At 36.1% G+C, this 27,462-nt stretch overlaps 1 protein-coding gene across 1 annotated transcript; it reads left to right on the top strand.

The window, feature by feature from the left end:
- The first annotated feature begins 960 nt into the window (after positions 1-960).
- eeig1a (estrogen-induced osteoclastogenesis regulator 1a) lies at positions 961-26,775 on the top strand. The gene is made up of 12 exons (XM_065248298.2): positions 961-1,161; positions 1,293-1,525; positions 18,240-18,360; positions 18,569-18,598; positions 21,393-21,509; positions 22,480-22,526; positions 22,659-22,783; positions 23,370-23,465; positions 23,832-24,000; positions 24,083-24,204; positions 24,295-24,364; positions 24,472-26,775. The coding sequence occupies exons 2-12, from the start codon at positions 1,383-1,385 to the stop codon at positions 24,515-24,517; spliced, it is 1,086 nt and encodes a 361-aa protein (XP_065104370.1). The 5' UTR covers positions 961-1,161; positions 1,293-1,382; the 3' UTR covers positions 24,518-26,775.
- Positions 26,776-27,462: the final 687 nt, after the last annotated feature.

The following is a 27,462-nucleotide window of genomic DNA, read 5'->3' as shown; positions in this document are numbered from 1 at the left end:
TTAAAATAAACACGTTTAATATCAAACAAATAAATGTAGAAACCTTTTAAGCTTTACAAAATATACTTTCATTGAGTATAACTGAAACCTCAGTAACAAATTTTTCTCCTTTGCTTTTAGACAGCCCCTATTGTTACTTTGTGATTTTTACAATCCAGTATAAATTTGTTTAAAGGGGATATTTCACAAGACTTTTTTAAAGATCTTAAATAAATATTTGGTGTCTCCAGAGTACATATGTTAGGTTTTAGCTCAAAATACCATATAAATAATTTATTATAACATATTAAAATTGCCACTTTGTAGATGTTAGCAAAAATGTGCCAATTTTGGGTGTGTCCTTTAACATGCAAACGAGCTGATCTCTGCACTAAATTTAAGTGCTGTGGTTGGATAGTGCAGATTAAGGGGCGGTATTATCCCCTTCTTACATCACAAGGGGAGACAAGTTTCAATGACTTATTTTTTCACATGCTTGCAGAAAAGTTACTAGGTTGATCTTGATCACATTTTCTAGGTTGATACCCAATTATAGCACTCAAACATGGAAAAAGTCCGATTTATGGTTTATTTAACTGTAGTTTATTATTCGGCCACTAGAGGGAGGCAAAGTGTGTTATTTCTTCACCTGCAGATTCATCCCCCATCTCTTTTCAGTGTCTTAAAATGGAAAACCTTTGTACTATAAGATATTTATCATTGGCTATATAGCCTACTATTAATTTTAAGTAATACTACTTTCTATGAAAATCAGCAAATGGGACTACATTTAATAAAATATCTAAATCTAAACCTTTAGAAGCAACACCAAAATACATTTATTAAATAATATAAATAATAATAATAATAATTATAAATATATTTATTTATATAACCTATTAAGAAGATGTGTGATTTTTGAGATATTCAGATCCTTCTCGTGAGCGCGCGCGCGTATGTGGAGGCGGCGCTTGTTTATAATCTCTGTAGAAAAACAGCAAACACACAGGCAACGTGATTCAGTATCATCACATCTGAAAGCAAGAAACACAACTACACACTGTTAGTGTGCCATCGTTCATCATTGATGTTACACATGTATCACAGTGTATCAGTTCATCTGCGCGCCGCTGCTGCACGAGACACTCGGACGCTTTTTCCTCTCATCAGAAGCGTTTGAGGGTTTGTGATCTGAACAATCTTAAAATTAACATAGAAAAACAAATAACGCTTATTGGAAATAAGCACGAACCATGTAGCAGCTGTTGTGTTAATCTGCCGTTGTGTGATTTGTGTTGTTTTTTTTTCTACAGACGAACAATGAAAACATGACGCTTCCAGATTAAACTCATTACACAGAAGAAACTAAGTAACACAAGATAGAGTCACAGAAAGCGAAGTTCATGGCGTTTTTAGTGAAGAAGAAAAAGTTTAAGTTTCAGACTCACGTTATTCTGGAGGAGCTGACGGCTGTGCCCTTTGTCAATGGAGTTTTATTCTGCAAGATCAGACTGTTAGACGGAGATTTTACAGCTTCATCTTCAAGGTAAACCGTTTCCTTTGTGTGAAAGTGATACTTGGGTTAACGTTTTTGAAAAGAAAGCTTGCAAGTTTTTTCTCATTAATATCAATGTTTGGCTTGAATAGCCCCACTGGATGAAAACAATGTTCTTGATGGTCTCGTTTCTGTGACGCAGAAGTACATGGCTAGTTTTTTTTAAGAATCACAGAACTTAGGGTTTGACAACATATGCACTTTAAAATCTTCAGGCTGTTTCTAAAACCTTTATTTCAAATGAAATGAGTGTCATGTTGGTTCTGATGTGTAATGAAATGAATGGATATTGCAATAGATCTGTTTGTCAGTAATGCCCTTTAGCTCCAGTCTGATCTGCTGATCAGTCAGACTCGATTTAATTACATTAAGATGTTTTTCCATAGCATGTGATCAAAAGGAAGTGAGGGAGACATTATTTCCAGATGTATTTTCTGTTGTCATTTCTGCTCCACCATAACACTGTTTTGTGATTTTGGGATACGTCCCTTTAGTATGGAGAGATATGTTGAAATGCATTAGACATTTAATGGATTTGTCAGTTTAGTGTCTCGTTGTTGTTCTCGTGATTTAAAGGCAGTGACTGCAATTAATTCTAACATCTCTAAGCACTGGTAAAGAATGGTTGTTAACGCATGATATGATCAAGTCTTTATTGATGTACTAGCAGTCTGTGGTGTTTCTTTACACTGTCCTTTATCTCCCAGTTCATATTTCGGCTGTTTGTTTGTTTGTTTCCAATAATAATTGGAAAGATGACGCTCATTCACAGCATGTTTGTTCTTCTGTCCATCAGACATTCAGTGTACAGTGTTTGTATAGTCTTGTGTGTGTTGTGATGTTCAGTGATTTTGTATAGTGTTGCATCTATAGCCTATAGGAGCAGATTTATTGGGTACATCCAGTGTTACACAATGACAAATGTCACTCTGGAGCACAAAATCAGTCAATCGATTTTTCGATTAATCGATTTTTAAAACGTGGTCGATTAAAAATCGATTCTCAAAGAGCAGAATCGATTTTTTTCATATGTATTTCCGCAAACATTGAACGGAGGAATGGAAGCATTTTAGATTTTGCAAGCAAGACGTGTTGTGGCTTTTAATTTCTTTTTATTAATTACCCACTTGTAAACTGCTGTTCACTGTTCTTTTTTATTAATATAGTATGTGTATTAAATCTATATTCATTGAGTTGAATCGAGAATCGAGTATAAAAACCTACCTGAGAACCAGAATCGAAAATTTAATCAAGAATCGGAATCGAATCGATTTGATAGCTTGTGAATCGAAATCGAATCGATCTGGAACATCTGAATCGATACCCAGCCCTATCATACACAAGATGAAAGCTGAAAACAGGCTTTTCATGGATAGGACAATATTTGGCCGAGATACAACTATTTGAAAATGTGCAATAGGGATGCTAAACGATTAATCGCGATATTCATATTTATATATATACATATTTATTATTCACAGTTTACACACATATGTGATGTAAACAAAAACTTTTATTCTGCTAACGATTAATCGCGATTAATTGTTTAGCATCCATAAATCTCAGGGTGCAAAACAAAAACTTTTATTCTGCTAACGATTAATCGCGATTAATTGTTTAGCATCCCTAAATCTCAGGGTGCAAAAAATGATCTAAATTTGTGAAAATCGCCTTTAAAGTTGACCAAATGATGTCCTTAGCAACACATTACTAATGATAAATAATTTTTTATATATATATTTACGGTGGGAAATGAACTGACAAGAGACTGATGATGTGAACTCCACCTCTTCGTTCTCATTAGTAGTCGCTCCTGAAAGTCGCTCATAATTTGCATAAAGTGAAAGATTTCTCAAATTTGTCGCGCAACTGGACACGCCCCATCCAATCACCCACGGGCACTGTCGCTCATGTCACCGGAAGTCGCCAAGCTTCCATTGAAATCAATGAGATTGCGTCGCTTTGCTGCTGCTAGTCTGAATGCAGCTTTAGATCTTAACTTGAGATGTGATTTGTTAAATTACCATTTTTTGCAAATTCATATTAAAGAAGCAAATTTTAAGTTCATTTAGGATTCTCATCTTATCTCACCAAATCTCATCTCTATGTAGGAAATCAAAATTGTTTAATCATGTTCGGCTATTAAATCTTAGGTTAAGATTTATAAAGGAATATTTTGCTGTGAGTAAACATTAAGATGTATTGACAGCATTTATGGCATCCATGAGCTGAATTCATACACTTGACAAAGCAAGCGGCACTATATACGGCTGTAGGTGGACAGGAGAGAAAGTTACAATCTGAAATACAGTACATCAAAGTCTTTTCAGAAGAGCAAACTTCAGTTTGACCCTATAATGAGTCTCTGACCCTGTTTCTAAATAAGTCATAAATATATATCATTTTACTTGCTGGACATAAATACAGAGTGTTATAAATAAAAATGTATTATTTGTTATGTATAGTAGTCTAGTCTCCTCTTGTAAGAATGTTGGGCGGGCCAGTCTTTACTGAAGTCAGCTGTTACACGGGTTCATAATTAACTGGGTTTGGCCTGAAGTAAAATTAAAAGTCTTAAATGTTTTTATTTAACAATCACATTCCTTCTACCCCATCATCAGTATAAGTAGTTATGGATTTAGAAGATGTACTTTATTTTTAAACAGTATTGATATTTATAGCAGATTCTCCTCTCGTTCATGTAGCAACCTACTGTGAGCCACAGTTTTAAGTCTGAAACCGTCAGGTTCCTCAATGTATATCCAGACGCTTGCTTGATTCATGTTTACAAATTATCATATGAATTGTTCATTTCTGATAGTCAAAGTTCCTCACTCTCTTTAAACTGTTAAGAGAATCTGTACTATTTATAAGACCATATGTTGCATGTTTGTTATGATTTATACTTTATATCAGGGGTCTCCAACCTTTTTGGTCAGCAAGGGTTACCACAATGGATAAAACAATCTGGGGGGCTACTTTTTGATATAGTCTACTTATTTTATTTTACTTGTTGATATGTTTTATCATTGTTTCAAATGTTAACATACATAAAAGAAGCCAAGCTAATATATATATATATATATATATATAAAAAAAAATAAACATTACAATTGAGACTATTAATAGAATGTGCTTTGACAGGCACCTCACAGACTATGTGCGGGCAACCTGGTGCCTGTGGGTGAATACAAAATCTCCACTTATTTTCTGTGATTTGGCTTTATGTTCAGGTCATTAGAGAATGGAGGTATAGAGGTGTTATTGTAGCTCATTAAAACCTTAGTATCAGTTTGACAGCTGTCTTCTCTAAATGCTGCAAAACCATCTGCTGTTTTAAGTCAAACCTTCTTGAAAGATCAACCACAAGAAAGCAAACCACTGGGTGTATCACACAGATCCCACAGCCAGCTGTGTGTGTGTGTGTGTGTGTGTGTGTGTGTGTGTGTGTGTGTGTGTGTGTGTGTGTGTGGACAAAATGTAACTTTCTTTATTCTTATATGTAGTTAAAAGAATACCTATAACTTCATAGACATTATATAAGCTAATGTTTTTGTTTTCAGTTCTGGCTTTATTCAGAGAATCTTGAGAATCAAGCATCACTTTTACTATAAATCACTGTTAGTGTCTGGAAAAAAAAACTCAGAGCTTTAGTTTTAAAATTCACCTGCAGTGTTTTTGCTATGGATGATATATGGTCTGTTAAGGACATAGGTGTCATTTACACTGGGGACATGTCCCCACCACTTTTTGAAATGGCTGATTTTGTCCCCACCACTTTTTGAAAGCATTTGATTAAAATGTTCTGCAAAATCAAACAATACCTGCTGCAAAAAGTCTTTCTTACTTAGTATTTTTGTCTTGTTTTCAGTAGAAATATCTAAACATTCTTAAATCAAGATGATTTTCTTGATGAGCAAAATGAAAGAAAAAGTCTAGTTTTTAGAATATACAATTTAAGTGAGTTTGTGATTAAAACAAGCAAAAATATCTGCCAATGGGGTGAGAAAAAATCTAAAAATAAATTTTTTTTTTTTTTAAAACACTTAATTTAAGCAAAATTTTGTCACACCATCGGAAGATATGCTTGCTTGTTTTAAGCAGAAACTCACTTAAATTGTATTTTTTTGTCTAAAAACTAGACTTATTTTCTTAGGTCATTTTGCTCATCAAGAAAATACATCTTGATTTAAGAATTTTTTAGATATTTCTACTGAAAACAAGACAAAAATACTAAGTAAGTCAGATTTTCAAGAAAAACAATATTAGTATTTTTGTCTTGTTTTCAGTAAAAATATCAAAAAATTCTTAAATTAAGATGCTTTTTCTTGATGAGCAAAAATCTATCAAAAATATCACATTTAAGTGATTTTGTGCATAAAACAAGCAAAAAAAAACTGCCTATGGGGTAAGCATTTTTTTCTAGAATTTTTCCTGAATTTAGTGTTTAAGAAAAATGTTCAAGATTTTTTTGCTTACCCCATTGGCAATTTTTTTGCTTGTTTTATGCACAAAATCACTAACATTTGGTATTTTCGGTCTAAAAAATAGACTTATTTTCTTAGGTCATTTTGCTCATCAAGAATGCTTAATTTAAGAATTTTTAAATATTTTACTGAAAACAAGACTAAAATACAAAGAAAATTTGTTCTTGAAATTCATTTTTTGCAGTGTACGACTGGTTTTGTGGTCCAGGGTCACATTTGTTGTGTTGTATGCTTATGGTGTGTTTTCTTTTACATATGTAATGAATTTATTGTAATCATTGACTTAACATGCTGCTGTTTTCGACAGTATGGTGCTTTGGCACTGTTAGGTTGAGCTGGTGTTGCAGGGACTGTTACATGTGCAGTCGACTTTGTTGGGTTTATGCTGAGTATTTTTGTGTTGTTGACCGGCCTACTGTACACTTTGCCCATTTTTGATGCGCCGTTATTCAATATTTTTCCAGTCCTGCTGTAATGTTTTTTCATCTAAACTTTTGTCCCCACCACTTTTCAACACAAACTGACGCCCCTGGTTAAGGAGAGATGTGCTATTATTTCTCTTAAAGGGGCACTCCACTTTTTTTGAAAATATACTCATTTTCCAGCTCCCCTAGAGTTAAACATTTGATTTTTACCCTTTTGGAATCCATTCAGCTGATCTCCGGGTCTGGCGGTACCACTTTTAGCATAGCTTCGCATAATCCATTGAATCTGATTAGACGATTAGCATTGCGCTAAACAATAACCAAAGAGTTACGTTATTTTTCCTATTTATAACTTGACTCTTCTGTAGTTACATCGTGTACTAAGACAGACGGAAAATTAAAAGTTGCGATTTTCTAGGCAGATATGGTTAGGAACTATACTCTCATTCTGGCGTAATATTCAAGGACTTTGCTGCTGTAACATGGCTGCAGCAGGTGTAGTGATATTACGCAGTGCCCGAAAATAGTCCCCTGCTATTGAATATTACCAAGGGGACTATTTTCTGGCACTGCGTAATATCACTACTGATATTACACTAGCTTATGCTGGTCTTAGCTGGATTTTTCGGTAGGGTTATCATGGATTTTGTTTGTTCTAGTAGTGTTGAGATGTGTGCCATTCAAATTGTCAGTCATTGTTTTTGTTCTTGTATATCCAAATTGTAGGTTTTTGTAGGGCTTTTGTTATTTACACTTTTGCTTTTTTGCTTTATACAAAAGTGACTTACATTGCATTGCACCGCAGAATTTTTTTATCAGTATGTGACGTGTTCTTGAACCCATGATGACCTTTTGTGCTGTAAACGCAATGCTATACCACTGAGCTATACAGGAACACAGACTTGGTGTTTATCGATTCCATTTTGGAAGTCTCACCCGTTTATGTCTGATATAAATCCAGAATCAGAGTTTTATGTGTTCAGGGTTTCTCTGTGTCCCGACTGGAGACCTTATGCTGTTATGCAGATGTGCTACTTTGACCCCAGCCAAAAGTCAGATATGATTAAAGACCTTCAAAACCTCAAGACCTTCATTGATCAACAGCAATAGTTTCGAATGATCACTCCCATGAGAGAGTGAGGCTGATTGATTTGTTGCAATATATTGATTTAATTAAAGAGTTTGTATACTTAACTGTGTCACATCATATGTCAGTCCACTATATAATTTTAAGAGCACCTATATCATTGCTAAAAACAACATTATTTTGTGTATTTGGTATAATACAATATTTTGCGTGGTTTATGTTTAAAAAACATTATTTTCCACATACCGTACAATTTCGTAGCTCCAGATTTCACTCTCTTCCTGAAACGCACAGATTTTAAAAGCTTTGTGTCCCTGATTGGCCAGCTAATCTGTACGTTGTGATTGGCCTGAATAACTCTGAATAACGCTTCTTACCATGTTTGAAAGATTCGGTTGCTAACAGTGGTTAACTTTCAGGCTGTGAGTCCGAAGCGGTAGGAATTATCATAACGTCGGTCTTGTCTACATCACCAATCCCAGGAAGTAAACTGTTGCCTACAATCCGTGTGTTTGTTGTAGTCCAAGAAAAGAGATTTACATTAGAGACGATAACTCGCAACATCGTTTACTTTGGGGTTTGTACCTTTTGCATATTATTAATATGTTCTAATACCAGGGTTCCCACGGGTCCTTGAAATCCTTGAAAGTTTGTGAATCTGGGAGAAAAAAATTAAAGGCCCTGGGAGGTTTTTGAAAATCTACATGCATAGATACAGGTCATTGAAAGTGCTTGAATCTATTTTATGCAAGAAGTTTTCTGGAAAAAACATATTATTCCCTGTGTAGTGTAGGATAATATCATAAAAATTCAAGACTTTTTAAGCACACGTGCTAAACTGTTCGATAAAATACTTAAATCGTATGTATGCGAATGTTGAATCATACCAAAATGCTTTTTTGCATAATTGTGTTTGACACATGAAAACGTCTCGGGTTACGTATGTAACTGTTGTTCCCTGAGAAGGGAACGAGACGCTGCGTCTCCCTTGCCATACCAGGGAACTACACTAACCTTTTCCACTGGTGGCACTTGCGCTACCAACTTTTTCAGTTACTGGCGCAAAATATGATTTGGTCGCACATATTTTTTTCAAGTTATATTAAGGCGCTCTGGATAATAATGAACAATAATGAAACTGTATTGCATACAGATATGCTTTTTATTTTACTTGCCATCTTTTAAACCACATACCGCCTTGTTTTCTTAAACGTTGCAGTGTTTCCCACAGATCTGAAATTTACTTGGTGGTGGTAGCCGGTGAAAAGGGCAATTATTACCCACTGACAAATAATGGTCTACTATACATGTGATGTAGAACTAATAATGTGTGACACAACACAATAATTTGATTCATTGAAAATTAATATTAATTTCACATTATATTTCATCAATCTAACCACCTTAAACTTTCTTTGCCATTAACAAAGCTGACACTGTTTGTCAAAGCACCACAAAAAGACTTACTGTTTTTGCACTGATATATGAAGCAATTAGACCCCTTTTATACAACTCAATATAATACAATACTATGTATAGTATATTAATAGACAGTGCAGGTCTATAGATTATAAATGTGACTGATGTTATAATGGTTATAATTTCTATTAGAAAGGCACTTTTGCTGCTTCTGCTCTATCTTTCTATTTCTCTCTTGCTGATTTAAAAAGCTTAATCCACTCATTATTTCAGATTTAAAAGTCTAACTTGCTGTCCCGGTGACAGACTTTACATTGCTTTGCTCGTTCAGTGCAATTGGCTTGACATTAGCATTGCTTTTTGCTACAATCTCTGTCCAAACTTAATATGGATATGGTTTAAGAAAATATATGGTTAATTAATAATAAGATTATTAAAAAAATGTGAGAAAGAAAATGCAGCGCGTGGTCGTAACAAGAACCCTCGCCATAGAAACCGGAGGCACGCTGAAACTGCACTCGAGCTTTAGCGCGGTAGCGCTCATGGACGTTTTCCGATCGACCCGGGTTATAAACAAAACATTAATCAGACTTGGGACCCAAAGTAATTAAACTAGGACCTAACCGGACCCGACAGACCATTTAAAATATAAACCCGGAACCATACGAGTCCCGCGTCCTCAGTGAAGAAAGCCTCTGCTCAAGTTCAGAAACAAGGAAGACACTGCGCTTGCGTCGCGTCCCACCCAATTCATTGAGAAACAGCTGAGCACGCAAACGCACACTGATAGGGAGAGACACGACGTGCTTTCACGCAAAATGAAGCCAACGTGTTGATGGCTCAGAGCATGTTATAAAACGTATTCTTAAGATCCACATTTCTGTTTTAATAAATGCTCATAGTAAATCATAGCATATTGTCTAAAACATTAGGTAGCACATTTGCGACCCATTAAAAATTAGGGTCGCAACGGCAGTTCAAAAGGTCGCATATGCGACCATTTTGGTCGCAGTGTAGCTCCCTGCATACTTCCTGTGTCCCTGTAATGCCGTCTTTAGCAATATTTCAGATAGCGATATACTTCCTGGCTCCCGCATCACCCTGTCTTTGTCGTTAAGCCTCACCATCGGTTGAATTTAATATACACATTCAGACGCACTTACCCCTGGAGGCGTCCCCAAAGTGTCACCGCAGTGACGCAGCGTGAGTTCCCTCGAAAGGGAATTGTAACAATGTATCTTAAAAGGTAACACGATGTAACCTTGCTCTCACTTGAAATGTGTCCTCACATTTAGTCCTTGAATTTGAGGGTATTTCACCTGAAAAGTCCTTGAAAGGTCCTTGAATTTGAAGTTAACTAAGGTGTGGGAATCCTGTAATACACACTTACACAACAAAGGACATTTTAAAACATCATTCGGAGAATAGGTGCTCTTTAATATGTCCTGTCTCAATGTTGCAGACCCTATAGAGTGCATTATGTCTAACATAATTTTTTGATGAATGCGATTGCTTTTTAAGCCAAATCCAGGAAAACAGAAAACCCCTGGTTTCAGGTCCAAGTGTCATTAGATTTGCAGTGGCCAGCAAAAAATACATTGAGTAAAATTGTTTTACAGTCATAACCTGACCTAAAATATATTTTTCAGCACTGCATGATTCAAACTGATGTAAATAAATGTTGGCTCAGTTTTACCTTGTGTTTAATGCACAAATACACTCAGCATGTGTTTGTGTTTAAACGCTCGTCTGTGTTTGTGTCGGAGTGTTTTTGTCTGTTTAATGTGAACCGGTGGTCTTTATTAAATCTTCCTTTCCGAGATCTGATTTGGCTCCGGTGCTGTTGCAGGGTGACTCGGGCATTAAGCAGAACGTCCTGGCCCTGCGCTCAGACGTCTGTACACAGCTGGAGTTCCTCATCCTCAGTGAAGGCCACCCGGTTCACATCTCTTATTTATTGGCCGTTCTGGCTATCACTTCCTGTTTTGGGCTTGTGTTAGAGTGTTGTGATGTGTTTTAAAAACAACGAATGTCATAGATATGGCATTAAGTTGCTTATTACATAACTTTCCTTATAGAGAAGTGTCTGAAGCGTTTTGTTTTGAACTCTTTACCAGTTAATGATCCCTCTATACAGTATAACCTTCTGGTGTCCTGCGATGTCATCCAGCACAGACAGGAAGTCAGCGGCTCTGCGTCCGCTAGCAGATATAGGAAGGTCTGATGTGACGTCACACGGGCTGATTGGATGTTTGTGTAAGCGCTGTGAGGGTCTGACACAGGGAATCTGGACTTTGACACGGGCCGAGCTACAGGATGAGAGATTAGAATCCTGTTTGAGCTGCACATTTCTGCTCCACTGAATCATCTGTTGATCTGGGTAACACGGGTGCGATACAGACCTTATGAAACCTGAGTATGCGCAAAAATCCGACACCATAAACAAGGTCTGTTTTTCTGCAGACTGCACATTAAACACTGTTTACGGCTTGATTTTAAAAGGGTGATGAATTGAGAAATCAAATTTTGCAGATCATTTAATAGATAAGAGGTCATTGTAATGATAGATGCCTCTGATGTTTACAAAATGTGTTTTGCATTGCCTTCCTTGTGATCTTAAAGGAAAACATCACCGTTTTTCAATATTTTACTATGTTCTTACCTCAACTTAGATGAATTAATGCATACATATCTTTATTCAATGCGTCCACTTCATCTTTGTACAGCGCGTCATGAATGTGTTAGCATTTAGCCTAGCCCCATTAATTCCTTAGGATCCAAACAGGGATGAATTTAGAAGCCACGAATCACTTCCATGTTTTCCCTATTTAAAGACTGTACATGAATAGTTACACAAGTAAGTATGTTCGGCAGCGCGAATCAACATCTTCACTCCTGTCTACTGCCCTTTTCGCTTAACTTCAGTCAATATTATTATGCCTGAGGTTGAAGTGCAACAAACTAAGTGCTCTTATGCCATACACTATTGTTCTCATTTTTTATTGGCTTAAAAAAATCTCCACGTTGTATTTTGTGCCACCATACTTATGCCACTCATGTAACTTATCTTTAAATAGGGAAAACATGGAAGTGTTTGGTGGCTTCTAAATTCATCCCTGTTTGGATCCTAATGAATGAATGGGGCTATGCTAAATGCTAACACATTCACGACGCGCTGTGCAAAGATTAAGTGCACGCATTGAAAAAAGATAGGTATGTATTAATTAGTTTAAGTTGAGGTAAGAACATAGTAAAATATTGAAAAACGGTGGTGTTTTCCTTTAACATTAGGAAAGCATGAACTGCAAGATTGTGTCAGTAGGCCAGTGTTCACTTGTTTGCTTCAGTGTGGATTCATAAAAAAAAAACAATACAATACACAGAGACTCTGACCACATTTACACTGCCTGTTTGAAGCTACTCAATTCCTGATTTTTTTCCCCTCAAGCCTCATAATAAATCGTATGAATCGGATACATACATTTGCTTCGGCAGTGTAAGCAGACAGACATTCCCATGTCAAGAGGAAAATGTAATAGATGTAAACGTGTAAAAAAATGTAATGGGGGTTTGGGTATTTCATTCACTGTATGATTTTAGCTTGACATATTCAAACATGGTTTCTGTTTGTGTAAATATCAGTATTAAATCATCTGGACTGAATGCATCTTCCTGCACTTTGGTTTGAAGTGTATGTAAATAAGTCGTATTAAAGGATGACTATTGAATTCGAGTAGGTCATTGTGACTATTGTGTTGCTCTCTAAGAAGGGGTGGAATGGGGAGGGGTATGTCTTCTTTCATAGTTTTTACTTTAATAAGTCTCTTTGTTTTCTATTTCTGAGTGCAGGACCTACATCTTAAAATTTGTTACATCTGCTGTGTTATTCTGTCATCTTTTCTCCCTTTTTCCCCAAAATGCGATAAATGCCAGTCCTATTTATTTATATATATATTTTTTTGCTCCAATGTGCCACACATATTTAAACATCATAAACAAACCCTTTAATTAGAATAGAGGAAATAAGCCCATAGGTCCCGCCTTTTAATATTAATTTAATATTTAATATAACATGCTATATTAATATTACCTGCTATAACAGTATTTAAAAAATATTTTTTCTTTTAATAATAGTAGACATCCTTATTTACTGATATTTTAATAAACCTGGCTTTATAATTCTTTACACACCTGTCTGTGATTTTGCACCCAGTGACCCTCTTCACTTCATCCAGGCTGCACGGCGAGCATCTTATGCATATTTATTTCTCACGGCGTTCACTCACGAGTCTTTTCAACGGTCTAAATTGTCCCGAGTCTCCCAACAATCGGCCCATTCACGAGCGCTGATTGAGTTTACCGTGGGAGACGGGTCTAAGCGTGAAAGGAGAAAATGCTCTTGTGTTTACCAGGGTAACACACAAAGTCTGTGTGTCGTATGTTTAGTGCTGTTTATAATAAAGATGCTCTTTTGAATATGTAATGATGAGCAGTTTTAAGAAATGTATTTTTAATTGCTTGGAATTTAGCACAGAAATGATTAAAACATTGTAAATAGTGTTCGCCTGTGCCAAACAGAGCACTATTTTAGTGTGGTGTGTTGCTTTATCTATGGTATTTTATACGGTGTTTAGCACAGTGCTGTGCAGTTACTTTTGTAATTTTGGTGGTTGCTAGGACATTGCAAGATGGTTGCTATGGTGGTGTTTTGAGGGTTACATAACTTGGACTGAGTTAACTTAACAGCCAGTACTGAGACTACTGAGGTGATATTCTAGTATGGAGATAGGCTCTCTGTTTTTCACACTTAACTACTTGTGCCCTTCCTTTTCTGTTTCATGAGTGTTACCGTGGACACAAGGAGATTGTGGTTACCACGGTGATACAACAAAGTACCATGGCCTGTGGAATGTTGGATAAGATTGTGGTGGGGGAGAGAATGAACACTGATGCTGCAGGAGAAGATTCAGGTCTCTCTGTGTTTAGGGTCCCGATATATACACAGCAATATTGCAAGCATGCATATCGCAATACACACATTGCAATGGTTTTAATACTTCAAAAGCTTATGAACGCATAGTCAGAGTTTTTGGTCGATGCAGATAGCAGAGACTGTATGTTGAAACATTTTAATTTTTTTGTTTTTTAAATATATTTTATTATTATTAAATTTGATTTAAAAGAGTATTATTGTAACGCATATCGTCCCACACCAATAGGCAGTTCGCCCTATAGTCAGCCTTTAACTCTTTCACCGCCAGCGTTTTTAAAAAAAGTTGCCAGCCAGCGCCAGCGTTTTTCATGATTTTCACCAAAGTTTAATGCCTTCCAGAAAATGTTCTTCTTTAAATAAATAAACATACAATATACCAAATTAAAGAACAGACCCTCTGCTTTCAAACAAAAAAAAACCGTTTCATCCTACCTTTAGTGGTTCTTTTGCAATCAGCTTTTGAATATGGGTAGGTTTTTGCAAAAACACCATATTTTGAGCAAAAAGCAGAGATAATTCCATTTTTGTGATGGACTTTTCATAGAGATCCCATCCAGAGCGATCTTTAAAACAGACACGGACATGCAGCAGCTTGCCATAGGGCAATACTTCCAGTTTTAAAAAGTTGCGGAAGGGCGCCACCTGGTGGATAATAGCGGTATTGCGGAAAGACGGAAAATCTCGTCATTGGCGGGGAAGCGTTTTCTCTTAATTGACGAGATATCTCGTCAATGGCGGGGAAAGAGTTAAGATTGCAGTTACAAGTTCAGGTTCGAGAAGGAGTCCGAGCAACCTGTATTAGGGGAAGCCCACATGCTTTGTAATGCATTGATAGGCAGAAATATGGACAATCTATCGTTTATCGACACACCCCTTACACCATTTAGCAAGTAATTGCAATTTTCTCCAATGTTGTGCAGCCCTATCTCTGTTTAGATTCATGACCTCTGATGATCCTGGATGAGTTTATTAAAGGAAAACGCCACCGTTTTTCAATATTTTACTATGTTCTTACCTCAACTTAGACAAATTAATACATACCTATCTCTATTCAATGCGTGCACTTAATCTTTGTACAGCACGTCGTGAATGTGTTAGCATTTAGCCTAGCCCCATTCATTCCTTAGGATCCAAACAGGGATGAATTTAGAAGCCACCAAACACTTCCATGTTTTCCCTATTTTAAAGACTTTTACATGAGTAGTTACACGAGAAAGTATGGGGGCACAAAATAAAACGTGCTAATTTTTAAGTGGATAAAAAAATTGTATTGTGTGGTGGAAAAGCACTAGTTTGTTGTAGTAGTCAGGAGTGATGATGTTCCTGCACGCCGATGTTGAAGTGCTGCAAACTAAGTGCTCTTCTGCCACAAAATATAGTTCTCATTTTTTATCTGCTTAAAAAAATCGCCATGTTTTATTTTGTGCCACCATACTTGCTTGTGTAACTACTCAGTGTTTAAATAGGGTGCTTGGTGGCTTCTAAATTCATCCCTGTTTGGATCCTAAGGAATGAATGGAGCTAGGCTAAATGCTAACACATTCACGATGCGCTGTACAAAGATTAAGTGCACGCATTGAAAAAAGATAAGGATGTATTAATTTGTCTAAGTTGAGGTAAGAACATAGTAAAATATTTAAAAACAGTGGTGTTTTCCTTTAAACCAAAAAAATGGTGCTGCTTTGTTTGTTGTAGACACTGAATGTGTTTGTGTAAGTTTCTGTAACTTTTTTGGTTGAAGTGCACTTGGCCATCAACCAGAGAATCTTAGGATGTGAAAGTTTTTGTTTTTACTTCTGCACCATCACACACAATAAACAGATTTTTCCACATTCCTCACATTTGTATAAATGTTGCTTAAGCTAATAAAATGTCCTAAACTACCCCAAACAATCCTCATGTTAATTAAATGTGTGTATGAGTTGAACATTTACATTTATGCATTTGGCAGATGCTTTTATCCAAAGTAAATTTTATTAGTAATGTGTGTTCATATAGGTTCAAACCCATAACCTTTGTATTGCTAATGCAATGCACTACAAACCGAACTACTTGAATAATACAGAAACCACACATGCACACGAATATAACAGTGAGTCCTCGTGCTACTCCTTAGTGTGTGTGTGTGTGTGTGTGTGTGTGTGTGTGTGTTTGTATTTGAGGGTGTAGAAGGATTAGAAACAGATGCTGCTGTTGGCTATAATCCACGTCACCGGCGAGATGTTTGCGTGGCTCTGCTCTGGTTCTGTCCCAGAGTGCTGATGTCTGTGTTTAAGCCAAATCTATGAAGACACGTTGTGTAAATATCCTTCCATAGGTTTTTTTATCTACCTGATATTAAATTGTAGATCTGTGAGAAGTAATATTAGTTATGCACGACTGCAAGCAGTCTGTGGTTCTGTATTTTTATTTAATTTTTGGTACACTTGCTTGTTCTTTGTACTTGGACAAATCTAACTGTTATCATGAATATATTAAATGTTTTTTTTTTATTCAAGCAGAAGTGAAGTTCAGGGAGAGCTGAATGCTGTTTTTCAGATTTATTATTAGATGCATGCTTGTATAGCAGATGGTCAGGATCTCATGAATATTCAATAGTGTTTCTTCTTGGTTATTTTTATGTCCTCAAAAGAGAATTATGAGTTTGCATGTGTGTACTTTTATATTTTTGTGTATGTTTTTTATTTAGACTGCTTGTGTATTTGTATAGTAAATAGGAGTTGTGTTTACAAGTATGTTTGTAAAGAAGCTGAATTATGTAAGTCATTTAACCATACCATATGTGACCCTGGATCACAAAATCAGTCATAAGGGTAAATTTTTTGAAATTGGGATTTTGCATCACCAGAAAGCTTTCCGTTGATGTATGTTTTGTTAGGAAAGGACCTTATTTGGCTGAGATGCATCTATTTGGGAATCTAAGAAATGCAAAAAAAGTCTAAATATTGAGAAAAAAATCGCCTTTAAAGTTTTCCAAATTAAGTCTTCAGCAACTGCATCCACTGACAAAAATAAAGTTTTGCTATAATTACATTAGGACATTTACAAAATATCTTCATGAAACTTGATCTTTAATCCAATTCAATTTTATTTTATTTATATAGCGCTTTTCACAATTTTTAATTGTTTCAAAGCAGCTTTACGTTAATAGATGTAGGAAAAGCATAGACAAGCAAGTGTAGTAGTAATATAACATATACAGTCCTGGCTAGTCCAGGGGGAAAACTCCTAGGAGGAGAAAACCCCTGAGAGAGATACATGTATCTTTATATATATAAATACTATTAGGTATGTGAAAGGGTAATTGAATTAAACTGGTTCCGCCGGTGGTCATTGGTCAGGCATCGGCTGGGCATCACGTTGAAGGACGGTCAGTAGGTCAGTGGTGTGATGACCTTCACAGCAGCAGGAACTGGGTCTGTTTGTCTCATTGTCCTCGGGGTCGAGACAGGGAGAGAGAAACAGAATCCTATTAGCGTAGGGGCCGTTCAAATGTAATGCAATTGTCATACAGTATTGTGGTTTAAATCAGCTCGGTTCCAGACAGGCTAACTATTGCGGCATAAGTATATTACCCAGATGAGTTGTGTGAATGCTTTGTTCTAGACAAACTAACTATTGCGGGATAAGTACATTTACTGGACATTTTATCTGAATGTTTTGTTAAAGAAGAATGACTTAAGTTTAGATTTAAATTGATCGACTGTTTACTTAATGATTTTGATGATTGATCGTTTTGACCCATACTATAAGAACTTCTTAAAGGAAAACACCACCGTTTTTCAATATTTTTATATGTTTATACCTCAAGTTAGACAAATTAATTTATTCAATGCGTGCACTTAATCTTTGTACAGCGTTTGTGAATGTGTTCCCTTTTTGGATCCTAAGGAATGAATGGGGCTATGCTAAATACTAACACATTCACTAGCGCTGTACAAAGATTAAGTGCATGCATTGAAAAAAAGATGAGTATGTATTAATCGTCTAAGTTGAGGTAAGAACATAGTAAAATATTTAAAAAACGTGGTGTTTTCCTTTAAGAAGTTCTTTTTAGTGGAATTTGGAGTTGTTGTGTGGTTGGATTGATCGCAGCTTGTTGCCTTTGAAGGTCTGGACGATCTCCAGTCACAAACTGTCTCGAATCTTTTACTTGCATGAGCAGCCATAACAAACATCCTGAGCATTAGTCAAGAGTATAGATATCACAGCTAACATCAACATGTCATCTCGTCTGTCTGGATCTGCACTGTTTGATCTGAATCAATAACACTGTTGAAACTTTCACCCACAGAGAAGAAGTCCACGAGAACTCCGTCAGATGGAGAAAGAGGTTCTCCTTTGTATGCAAGTTGAGCGCCAATCCTAACACTGGTGTCCTGGACCCCTGTATGTGTCGAGTCTCTGTACGAAAGGTGAGATTTAGTTTATCTTGGTTATATTAAAATGACACTACATTCGAGGTTATTTGAGGTTAAAGTCTAAGAAGAGGGTTCGTGTGAGAGGTGTTGTAGTGTTGGAACATGGAAGCATGGTGTAGATGATTTTGGGATAGGTTATATGCATGGGATGTTCGAGAAAGTTGAGTCACTGAACGTGAGACTCTTCCTGTTTTCATTACAGGAACTCAAAGGAGGAAAAGCATATTCAAAAGTAAGTGACAACTTCCACATCTTTCCCTTTTACACACGTTTATATATAGAACAAAGATTTGGTTATACAGCCGAGTGCATAAGTTCACATTTGTAACTATCATCAAAAAACAAGATGATTGAAATTGCTGCATTGTATTTTTTTAGTTACCGCTTATTAGTTCTGCTATGACTAACCCATCTCACATCACATATATTTACATATATCTTTTATAATAATGTAGTTAAACTCATCTTATTGTTGTGAACACAAACATCACAATAAACACTTTATAGTCAACATCACACTAAACTTACAGTATGATCATGTGACAATGTTAACTTGGCTAAAGTAATGTTGTAAACACAAGATTTAAAGCTCTTTTCATGTGATCACTGTATTTATACACGTGATGTTTGTCTTACATAAGCAATGGCCCCCTGTCACTCATTTAAGTGCCCTAGATAGCGCACAAAGATAATGAAAGTTCCACTCTGTGGTAGTCCAGCGACGCTGTATTTTCCTCTCCTGTGTGGCTAAGTTTGGATATTCCTGATCTATAAATAGTCCCTCTTTCTTAGGAGAGACGCTGGAAGAAGTGAGTAAGATGTTACAGTAAACCAGCAGGATGTTGACCTAAAACCTACTAAACATTTACCTGATGATCAGACCTGCTGTAGTCATTACGCTTTGTTCAAGTACAAACTTTGTCAATGTAACTGTGTCTGTAAAATTGTTAACTGTAAAAGACCAGGTATTGGTACACATATAGTGCCTTTTATAGATTATTTTGAGCTTTTGGCAAATCGAAATCATAATGAAGCTATAAAATCATCACGCTTTGATCTTTAAAGGGCAATTGACATATATTTAAAGGTGCAGTATGTAAATTTTAGGAGGATCTATTGAAAGAAATGTAATATAATATGTGACCCTGGTCCACAAAACCAGTCGTAAGTCAAAGGTATAATTGAAGAGTTTGGTTCCAAAACGCGATAAACGCCATTTAAAAAAAAATGAGTTACCGCCAAAATCAATATTATATCAGGTTAGTATTTAAAAGTAACTTCTTAATTTTACACAAAATCCAATATCCGCCGTGTTATTCTGTCATCTTTTCTCCCTTTTTCCCAAAATGCGATAAACGCCAGTCCTCCATCTCAGCAGAATGCCATAAACCCACTTAACCAATCACAGCGCACCATTCCATGGTGCATTTGAATACACACAAAATTCTACTTTTCCTCATCTACTTTTTGCTTCATGATCAACAAACAAACAAAAGCAAAATAATACTTTTGTTGGTCTGTGACGTGGAAGAAAGTAAGCAATTAAAATTTACGTGAATAATTTACGTGAGAGGCACTCGGGAGACAGATAAATGCCGGTTGTTGCTTGTTCTTCCGACAGCATCAAGCTTCTGTCATGCTAACACATTGACCCCAGGGGATCTTATGAAAAACTTTCCATTATTTTTATACTCAAAGTCAACGAAAATCGAGCCGGACCAAAACTTTTTACAGCTGATCGCTGTCAAAAAAGTTCAGCGACGACTTCCCAAGTATAACAGCAGCAATGACAGTGTTCTTAATATGACAAAGTAAATGTTTTGATTAATGCCATTAATGTTTATTTTTTAAATCAGTGTATACCACTAGTCAAATAAATGAATATAACATGGCAAAGATGAATGCAAATTTATATATCGATTTTATAGATTAAAAGCATTTTTTATAGAAAAAAAGTTTTTACGGAAATTAGTCTAAATGGATTTATTGCGTTTTTAAACCAAACTCTTCATTTGAAAAAAGGCAAACATATTGCATGGGTCAAAATTATCGATTTTTATTTTTTGCCCAAAATCATTTGTATATTATGTAACGATCATGTTCCATGAAGATATTTTTTAAATTTCCTATCGTAAATATATCCAAACTTTATTAACTAACTTTATTATACAGCAAAAATCGTGATTAAAATTGACCATAAACATTTGGAAACTCAGCGTTTTTCAAATAAGCAAGCAGCTAGTGGGTGAAAACCAGCGCTTGGGGATTTTTCCGTGTTCAGCGCTGAGCTCCGAGAGTAAAAAAAATTCAACTTTGAGTGAAAAGCTCCGCTCATCAATGTCAGTTCCCACACGGCCGTCCAATTACAGTGGAGGAGGGGCGGGACATTACCACATCAACCAACCGGCTCACAGCAATAGTATCACAGCTACCAAAGAGCTTGGCTGAAAAACAGCTGGCATTCGGTGTCCTTAAGGCATTTTCAGCCGCGTTTAAAAGTTTTGGTGGGTTGCATTGGGCACAGAAATACTCTGTAACACGTCCAACTGCTTTTTTGACACTTTGCATATGTTAAGCATGAGGAAACCAACTCTTTAACTGTGTTAATGTGTCAGAATGCATGAAATTCCCCCGCTTTAATGTAAATATGTTCCCATTTGAAAAACAATAAAGGAATATCAGAGACAACTTTTGCTATGTTTTAAGCTTTAAAACAAAAAATTTTTTGTTTCCATTTAAAGTCTGCTCATAAATGAAGAGCATATGGTTTAGGTTATCAGATTTCTACAAAATATCATCCAGTTTATTATGATAGTAACCAAATAGGCCATCAGTTATAGCCCAGCTGAATCATGAAACTTTGTGATTTTAAACTGCTGAGACCGATGTTCTTCATGGGCTCCGTACATCTGTCAGATTATTATTAAATCATATTTAACATCAGCACATTTGGCAGAAAATGACAGGAATTCAGTTCTTAAGGAGAAACAGCTGTCTGATGTTTAATATGTTTGTGAAATTTTCAGTTGGGCTTTGCCGATCTGAATATGGCAGAGTTTGCTGGTTCTGGCTCCATTGCACGCTGCTGTCTGCTGGAGGGATACGACACCAAAAACACACGACAGGACAACTCAATCCTAAAGGTCAGAAGTCAAACCGTAATCAGCTCTCAGTGTTAAAGGAACACTCCACTTTTTTGGAAAATTGGCTCATTTTACAGCTCTCCTAGAGTTAAACATCTGAGTTTTACTTTTTTGGAATCCATTCAGTCGATCTCCAGATCTGGCTGTACCACTTTTAGCATAGCTTAGCATAATCCATTAAATCTGATTAGACCATTAGCATCGCGCTCAAAAATGACCAAAGAGTTTTCGACTCTTCTGTAGTTACATCGTGAACTAAGAACGACAGAAAATTAAAAGTTGTGATTTTCTAGGCCGATATGGTTAGGAACTATACTCTCATTCTGGCGTAATAATCAAGGACTTTGCTGCCGTAAAATTGCGAAATGATATTACGCAGCACCCGAAAATAGTCCCCTTAGTAACTTTCAATAGCTGGGGACTATTTTCGGGCACTGCGTAATATCATTGCGCAATTTTACTTTTAGTACACAATGTAACTACAGAAGAGTCAAGTTTTAAATAGGAAAAATATCAAAACTCTTTGGTCATTTTTGACCCTGATGCTAATGGTCTAATCAGATTCAATGGATTATGCTAAGCTATGCTAAAAGTGGTACCGCCAGACCCGGAGATCGGCTGCATGGATTTCAAAACTGTAAAACTCAGATGTTTAACTCTAGAGGAACTGAACAATAAGAATATTTTCAAAAAAAGTGGAGTGTCCCTTTAAATCAGATTAGGTTTTAAAGGGATAGTTTACCCAAAAATCATTTGCAAAGAACAATATTTGTAATCGAGCAGGAGCACCATTGACTTATATAAAAATACGATGGAGCTCAAAGGTGCTCAAAAAGTGTTTGGTTAAAAACATTGCTCAAAATATTTTCTTTTGTGTTTGGCGAAACAAAGAAATTTGACAACAACAAATAACGACAGAATTTTCCTTTTGGGTGAACTATCTCTTTAATTCTCTCTCATGTTTTTGAAGGTGACCATTGGAATGACCCTCTTATCTGGAGATCCGTGTTTTAAAACGTGAGTGTTGGCATAGTGTCTCTTTATCTGTAATGGTGCTTTGGTGCCCCCTACAGGCACATAGTAGACAATGCGACAGATGATAATTATAACCTGTGATGAGTGTAAAAGTCTTACTTTCGATGTGTTTAGGCCACCAAGCACAGCCAAATGTATATCAGTGGCAGGTCAAGATCATTCGCTTCAGCCGGGATGTAAAGGGGAGGGGACATCTGATGTCCCATCATCACGACTGACCAAACCGAGAGTCAGTTCTGGTAAGAGTATCAATGTCCTGTAAAATATCTGGGTCTAATAAAATAGAAGCATATTATTGCATTGTGATATTATGGTAACACTTTACAATAAGGTTGTATTTGTTAACATTAGTTATACCACGGGTCTGTTAAATGCTGTATTCCCATTGCTTGAGAAATGTTCAACGGTTATGCATTATTTTTCGATAACCGTACACCTAACTTGTCAAATGTCTTTAAAATAGCCACCAGAGCAATGTTTGTGGTAACCGTGGTATAAGCGGAATAATTGACTCCGGTCCTTTGAATTATTTGAAAATAATGCACACCCGTTAATGTTAACGGTCATTATATGAATAAATAACATTCAAAAATTTAATCTTCAGAATTAAGTTAACATAACCACCAAACTATCGGTACTGGCATCGTTAACAGCAAATATCAAGTGTGAATAATCGTCTACCGGTGGAAAAAATTCATATTGGCGCATCTCTAACTGTTATGTTGTATGTTAATAAAACAATGTACCGTAGTACTGTGGTACCTTTTGGTATGATTCGTTAAAAGTTTCATTAATAATTTTCTGTGCAATATCTGATTTATTTAGGACTTTCTGAGGAGGCGGATCAGAGTCTAGATGAATCGTTTCACACGGGTCATTCACGTAACTCAAGTTATGCCAGTCAACAGAGCAAACTGTCAGGTGTGTACGTGAGTTAACTGCTTTACATCGAGTCTCCCCAAACAGGATGGGAAGTTACCGTAAATCTTTACATTCCTTTTGCATGTCAACCCGGTTACAGATTCAGGAAGCAGTTTCCTATAGCTTCCTGTTTTTTCAATACTTTGCTCTCTAGGGATGCTGGCGCTCTATGGGAATGTTTGTTTAACATCCTACCAACACTTGACACAGACAGACAGACAGTCTGAAACAGTTGCTATTATTGTTTTTGTTCATTGCATATATTCGTAAAGACTTCTATTATGCATTATTTACTAATTGAATACTTTATTACCATGCATAAAATCTCAAATTGTAACTTTTGCGTGTGTGTTTGTGTGTGTTCAGGGTACAGCACAGAACATTCATGTTCCTCCAGTTTGTCTGATTTAACCCATCGTCGGAACACGTCTACAGGTAGTAGTGTGAGCGCAGACCCTCCCTCCGAGACCGACACCCGTCCTGATCGACCTCCGAGACCACCACGACCCATGTTACCCTCAAACAGACCTCTACGGTACAGTACGGCCACATCACAGCGGGCATTCATGTCTCTGCAGCGGGAGTCTTGTTGTAAATACATCTTGTGTTTGTCGCAGGAGGAAACAGGACTCGGTGGAGGATCACCCATCCTGGGTTAATGACACGCGTATAGACGCAGATGATATTGTGGAGAAAATCGTTCAGAGCCAAAACTTTTCTGATATCAGTAACAATGAAGGTAAGAGTTTATGATCTGACTCAAATTGTATCAAGTGGTCCTCGTGGTCTTGACAGTTCACCATATTTCTGTTGTCTCTCGTGTCTTTAGACAGTAACCTGAGACTGTTCGTAAGCAAAGATGGAACGACAGCGCTGAGTGGCATCCACCTTGGAAACAGGTAATCTGACACACACACCTGTACACAGTCCTGATCAAACACACAACTGATAAAGACACACACATACACATATCACTGATGGTTCTCTGTTTGTGTTTTGTTTAAAGGGTCTCTGCTGGTGTGTATGAGCCTGTGGTCATCGAAAGCCATTAGATTTCGGCAGGTTCTGGAGACTGGACTGTGTGCCAAACCACTTTTATCATCTCCAGGAGTCAACTGAGCTGTTTGTTTATTATCAGTGTTTTCTGCTAATATTGCACAATCAAAAACATTTTGAAATAGACTATGAAAGATCTCCCCGAGTAAAGATTTTCCCTTTGGTCGAAGATCTTGAGCCACTAACATCTTGTTTGTGTGCACATATTTGTGTCTGATATTTTGCTTTTGTCTGAGTCTGATTCAAGATGTTGATGTTGCAGTGTCTGCTAAATGTTAAGAAAAGCATCAGATCCTGATTCAGTATGAGCTTTACTGATGTGTATCCTGGAGTATCAGCCGGTCTGAATACTATGAAAGGACGAACGTTGGTCTCGACGTCCTTGTCTCGTCTGTTGTTTTGAAACTAAATAGGTTCTGCTTTCTAAAGCAGACTTTATCATGGCCCTGCAGAAATGAACAAAAAATAACACGTTGCTGTGCGACACAATATTTCCTCACTACAGTTTATTCTAGTGTTATAAAAATCAATTATTGCACTTTATAGGGGTAAATCTCATGAGAACATGTCCAGGACATATTTCCCCCAACATGTATAGAAAACATTAACATATATTTAGCTTTAAAAAAAAATTTGCAAAGAAAACAGACTTCACTTTCTTTAATTAATACTATACATTTATTTATTTTGGGGTGATATGTGATCCAGATGTGTTTTTCTATTAGATTACCTCTTACACCCCAATACTTTTTGGTGGCCGAACAGCATTTATATAATTTTTTTAAATGGATTATTAAATTTATTGGAACAGAATTAAAATTGGGTCTGAAATCAAGCTATGTTTAAAGGGATAGTTCACCCAAAATGAAAATTCTTTCATCATTTTCTCATCCTCATGTTGTTCTAAACCTATATGAATTTTTCTTCACTAAAAAAAAATATTCATTAAATTTACTCTATTTTTTAAGGTAAGTGGTTGCAATAAATTTATTTTAAGCTACATTTAAACAAAAATAATTTTTTGTCTAATTTTTATTGTTTAAATGTAGCTTAAATAAATTGATTGCAACCACTTACCTTAAAAAAATCGAGTAAATTAAATGAATATTTTTTTTCTAATTGAATGAATGTTTTTTTCCAGTGTTTCTGATAAACACAAAATAATATATTTTGATAAATGATGGTAAGCACACAGCTGATTATAACCATTGACTTCCATAGTAGGAAAAACAAATATGATGGAATTCATGTGCTTCCCACCATTTATCAAAATATCTTTTTCATCATTTATCACAATACTTCTATATTATTTGATTTAAGGGTTAAAATCAGCTGTGTGCTTACCATCATTTCTTAAAATATCGTCTTTTGTGTGCCTCAGAAAAAAGAAATTCATACAGACTTAGAACAACATGAGGATTAGAAAATGATGGCCGAATTTTCATTTTTTGGTGAAATGTCCCTTTAATGTCACTCTAAATACAGTCAGGGCCGGTCCAATGGCTGTTTAATTCTTCAGTTTATTTTTTAAATGACTTCAGTCACTACTGGTGATTCTTATTAAATCGACCTGATGACATTATTTTACACTTATTTTCCAGTATGCAGAAACTCACCCATCGCCCATTCTTCAATACCAGCTGGCTGGTTATTTTCCTTTACAGAAATTCTTCAGAGAAATTAAATGTTTTTGTGTTGGCGTTTTTGAGGTGTTTGTACCTGGAAAACTGTCATTTGTGTGTGCGGTGCTGTCTGTATGAACCGAGTGCTTGTAGAAATTTTTCGACTGCTTTATTCAAAGCACAGTGTTTTATTCCTTTTAAGAGTAGATGACATTCTTGTTTCTTGAAATGTGAATATCACTTGGAAACATTTATCGTAGAACTTGCAGCGTTATGAAGTCTTCTTAGATTATTCATGATGCACTAAACATTAGCACAAAACACTGTCACAAAGTGCAATGAACTCGTTTTAGTTTCCTCTTTACATCATAAGCAGAATGACGTTCATCTGTTCGGCACCTAACGCAGATTGTTTGTTTTTATTTTAACTTTTGTCTGAAGTAAACAATATGCACAACCTCTGCATATATCCTGCAAATAAGCTAACATTTTAATGTTCATAAGATAGACCTATAACTTAACAAAGATCTATAATTTTAACAAAATTCACTTCTATTTCCAAGTAGTGCACTATTTTTGTGAATCTCAACTGTGTTTTTAATCAATAAAGTTTAACAGACTCTCAAAAACAATCGTTTTCATCTGTTTTTCTTTATCATTTGTTTGTCTCCTGTAGGCATCTTTAAAGGAAAACACCACCGTTTTTTAATATTTTACTATGTTTTACCTCAACTTAGAGGAATAAATACATACATGTCTTTTTTCAATGTGCGCACTTAATCTTTGTACATCACGTTGTGAATGTGTTAGCATTTAGCCTAGCCCCATTCATTCCTTAGGATCCAAACAGGGATGAATTAAGAAGCCACCAAACACTTCCATGTTTTCCCTATTTAAAGACTGTTACATGAGTAGTTACACGAGTAAGTATGGTGGCACAAAATAAAACGTGGCGATTTTTAAGAACTATCGGGCACAGTTATATTTACAGAAGTTTGAGTGAGACGGGGAGTAGCCAAGAGGTCGAAGTGCTGCAAACTAAGTGCTCTTCTACCATATAATATAGTTCTCATTTTTTATCCGCTTTTTAACGTTTTATTTTTGTGCCACCATACTTACTCGTGTAACTACTCATGTAACAGTCTTTAAATGGGGAAAACATGGAAGTGTTTGGTGGCTTTTGAATTCATCCCTGTTTGGATCCTAAGGAATGAATGGCGCTAGGCTAAACGCTAACACATTCACGACGTCCTGTACAAAGATTAAGTGCACGCATTGAAAAAAGATAGGTATGTATTAATTTGTCTAAGTTGAGGTAA

Source organism: Paramisgurnus dabryanus, chromosome 11, assembly GCF_030506205.2.
Source record: "Paramisgurnus dabryanus chromosome 11, PD_genome_1.1, whole genome shotgun sequence".
In the NCBI taxonomy this organism is placed as follows: domain Eukaryota; kingdom Metazoa; phylum Chordata; class Actinopteri; order Cypriniformes; family Cobitidae; genus Paramisgurnus; species Paramisgurnus dabryanus.
Note: the sequence above shows the minus strand (reverse complement) of the source record. Positions and strands in the feature narration are given on the sequence as shown.

What these genes read in the sequence shown, in the direction of transcription:
- eeig1a (XM_065248298.2), top strand. Translation starts at nt 1,383, where the DNA reads ATGGCGTTTTTAGTGAAGAAGAAAAAGTTTAAGTTTCAGACTCACGTT. An exon ending in CAAACCGAGAGTCAGTTCTG is followed by an intron (nt 22,784 to 23,369) that starts GTAAGAGTATCA and finishes TGATTTATTTAG; the next exon opens with GACTTTCTGAGGAGGCGGAT. An exon ending in CCCTCAAACAGACCTCTACG is followed by an intron (nt 24,001 to 24,082) that starts GTACAGTACGGC and finishes TGTTTGTCGCAG; the next exon opens with GAGGAAACAGGACTCGGTGG.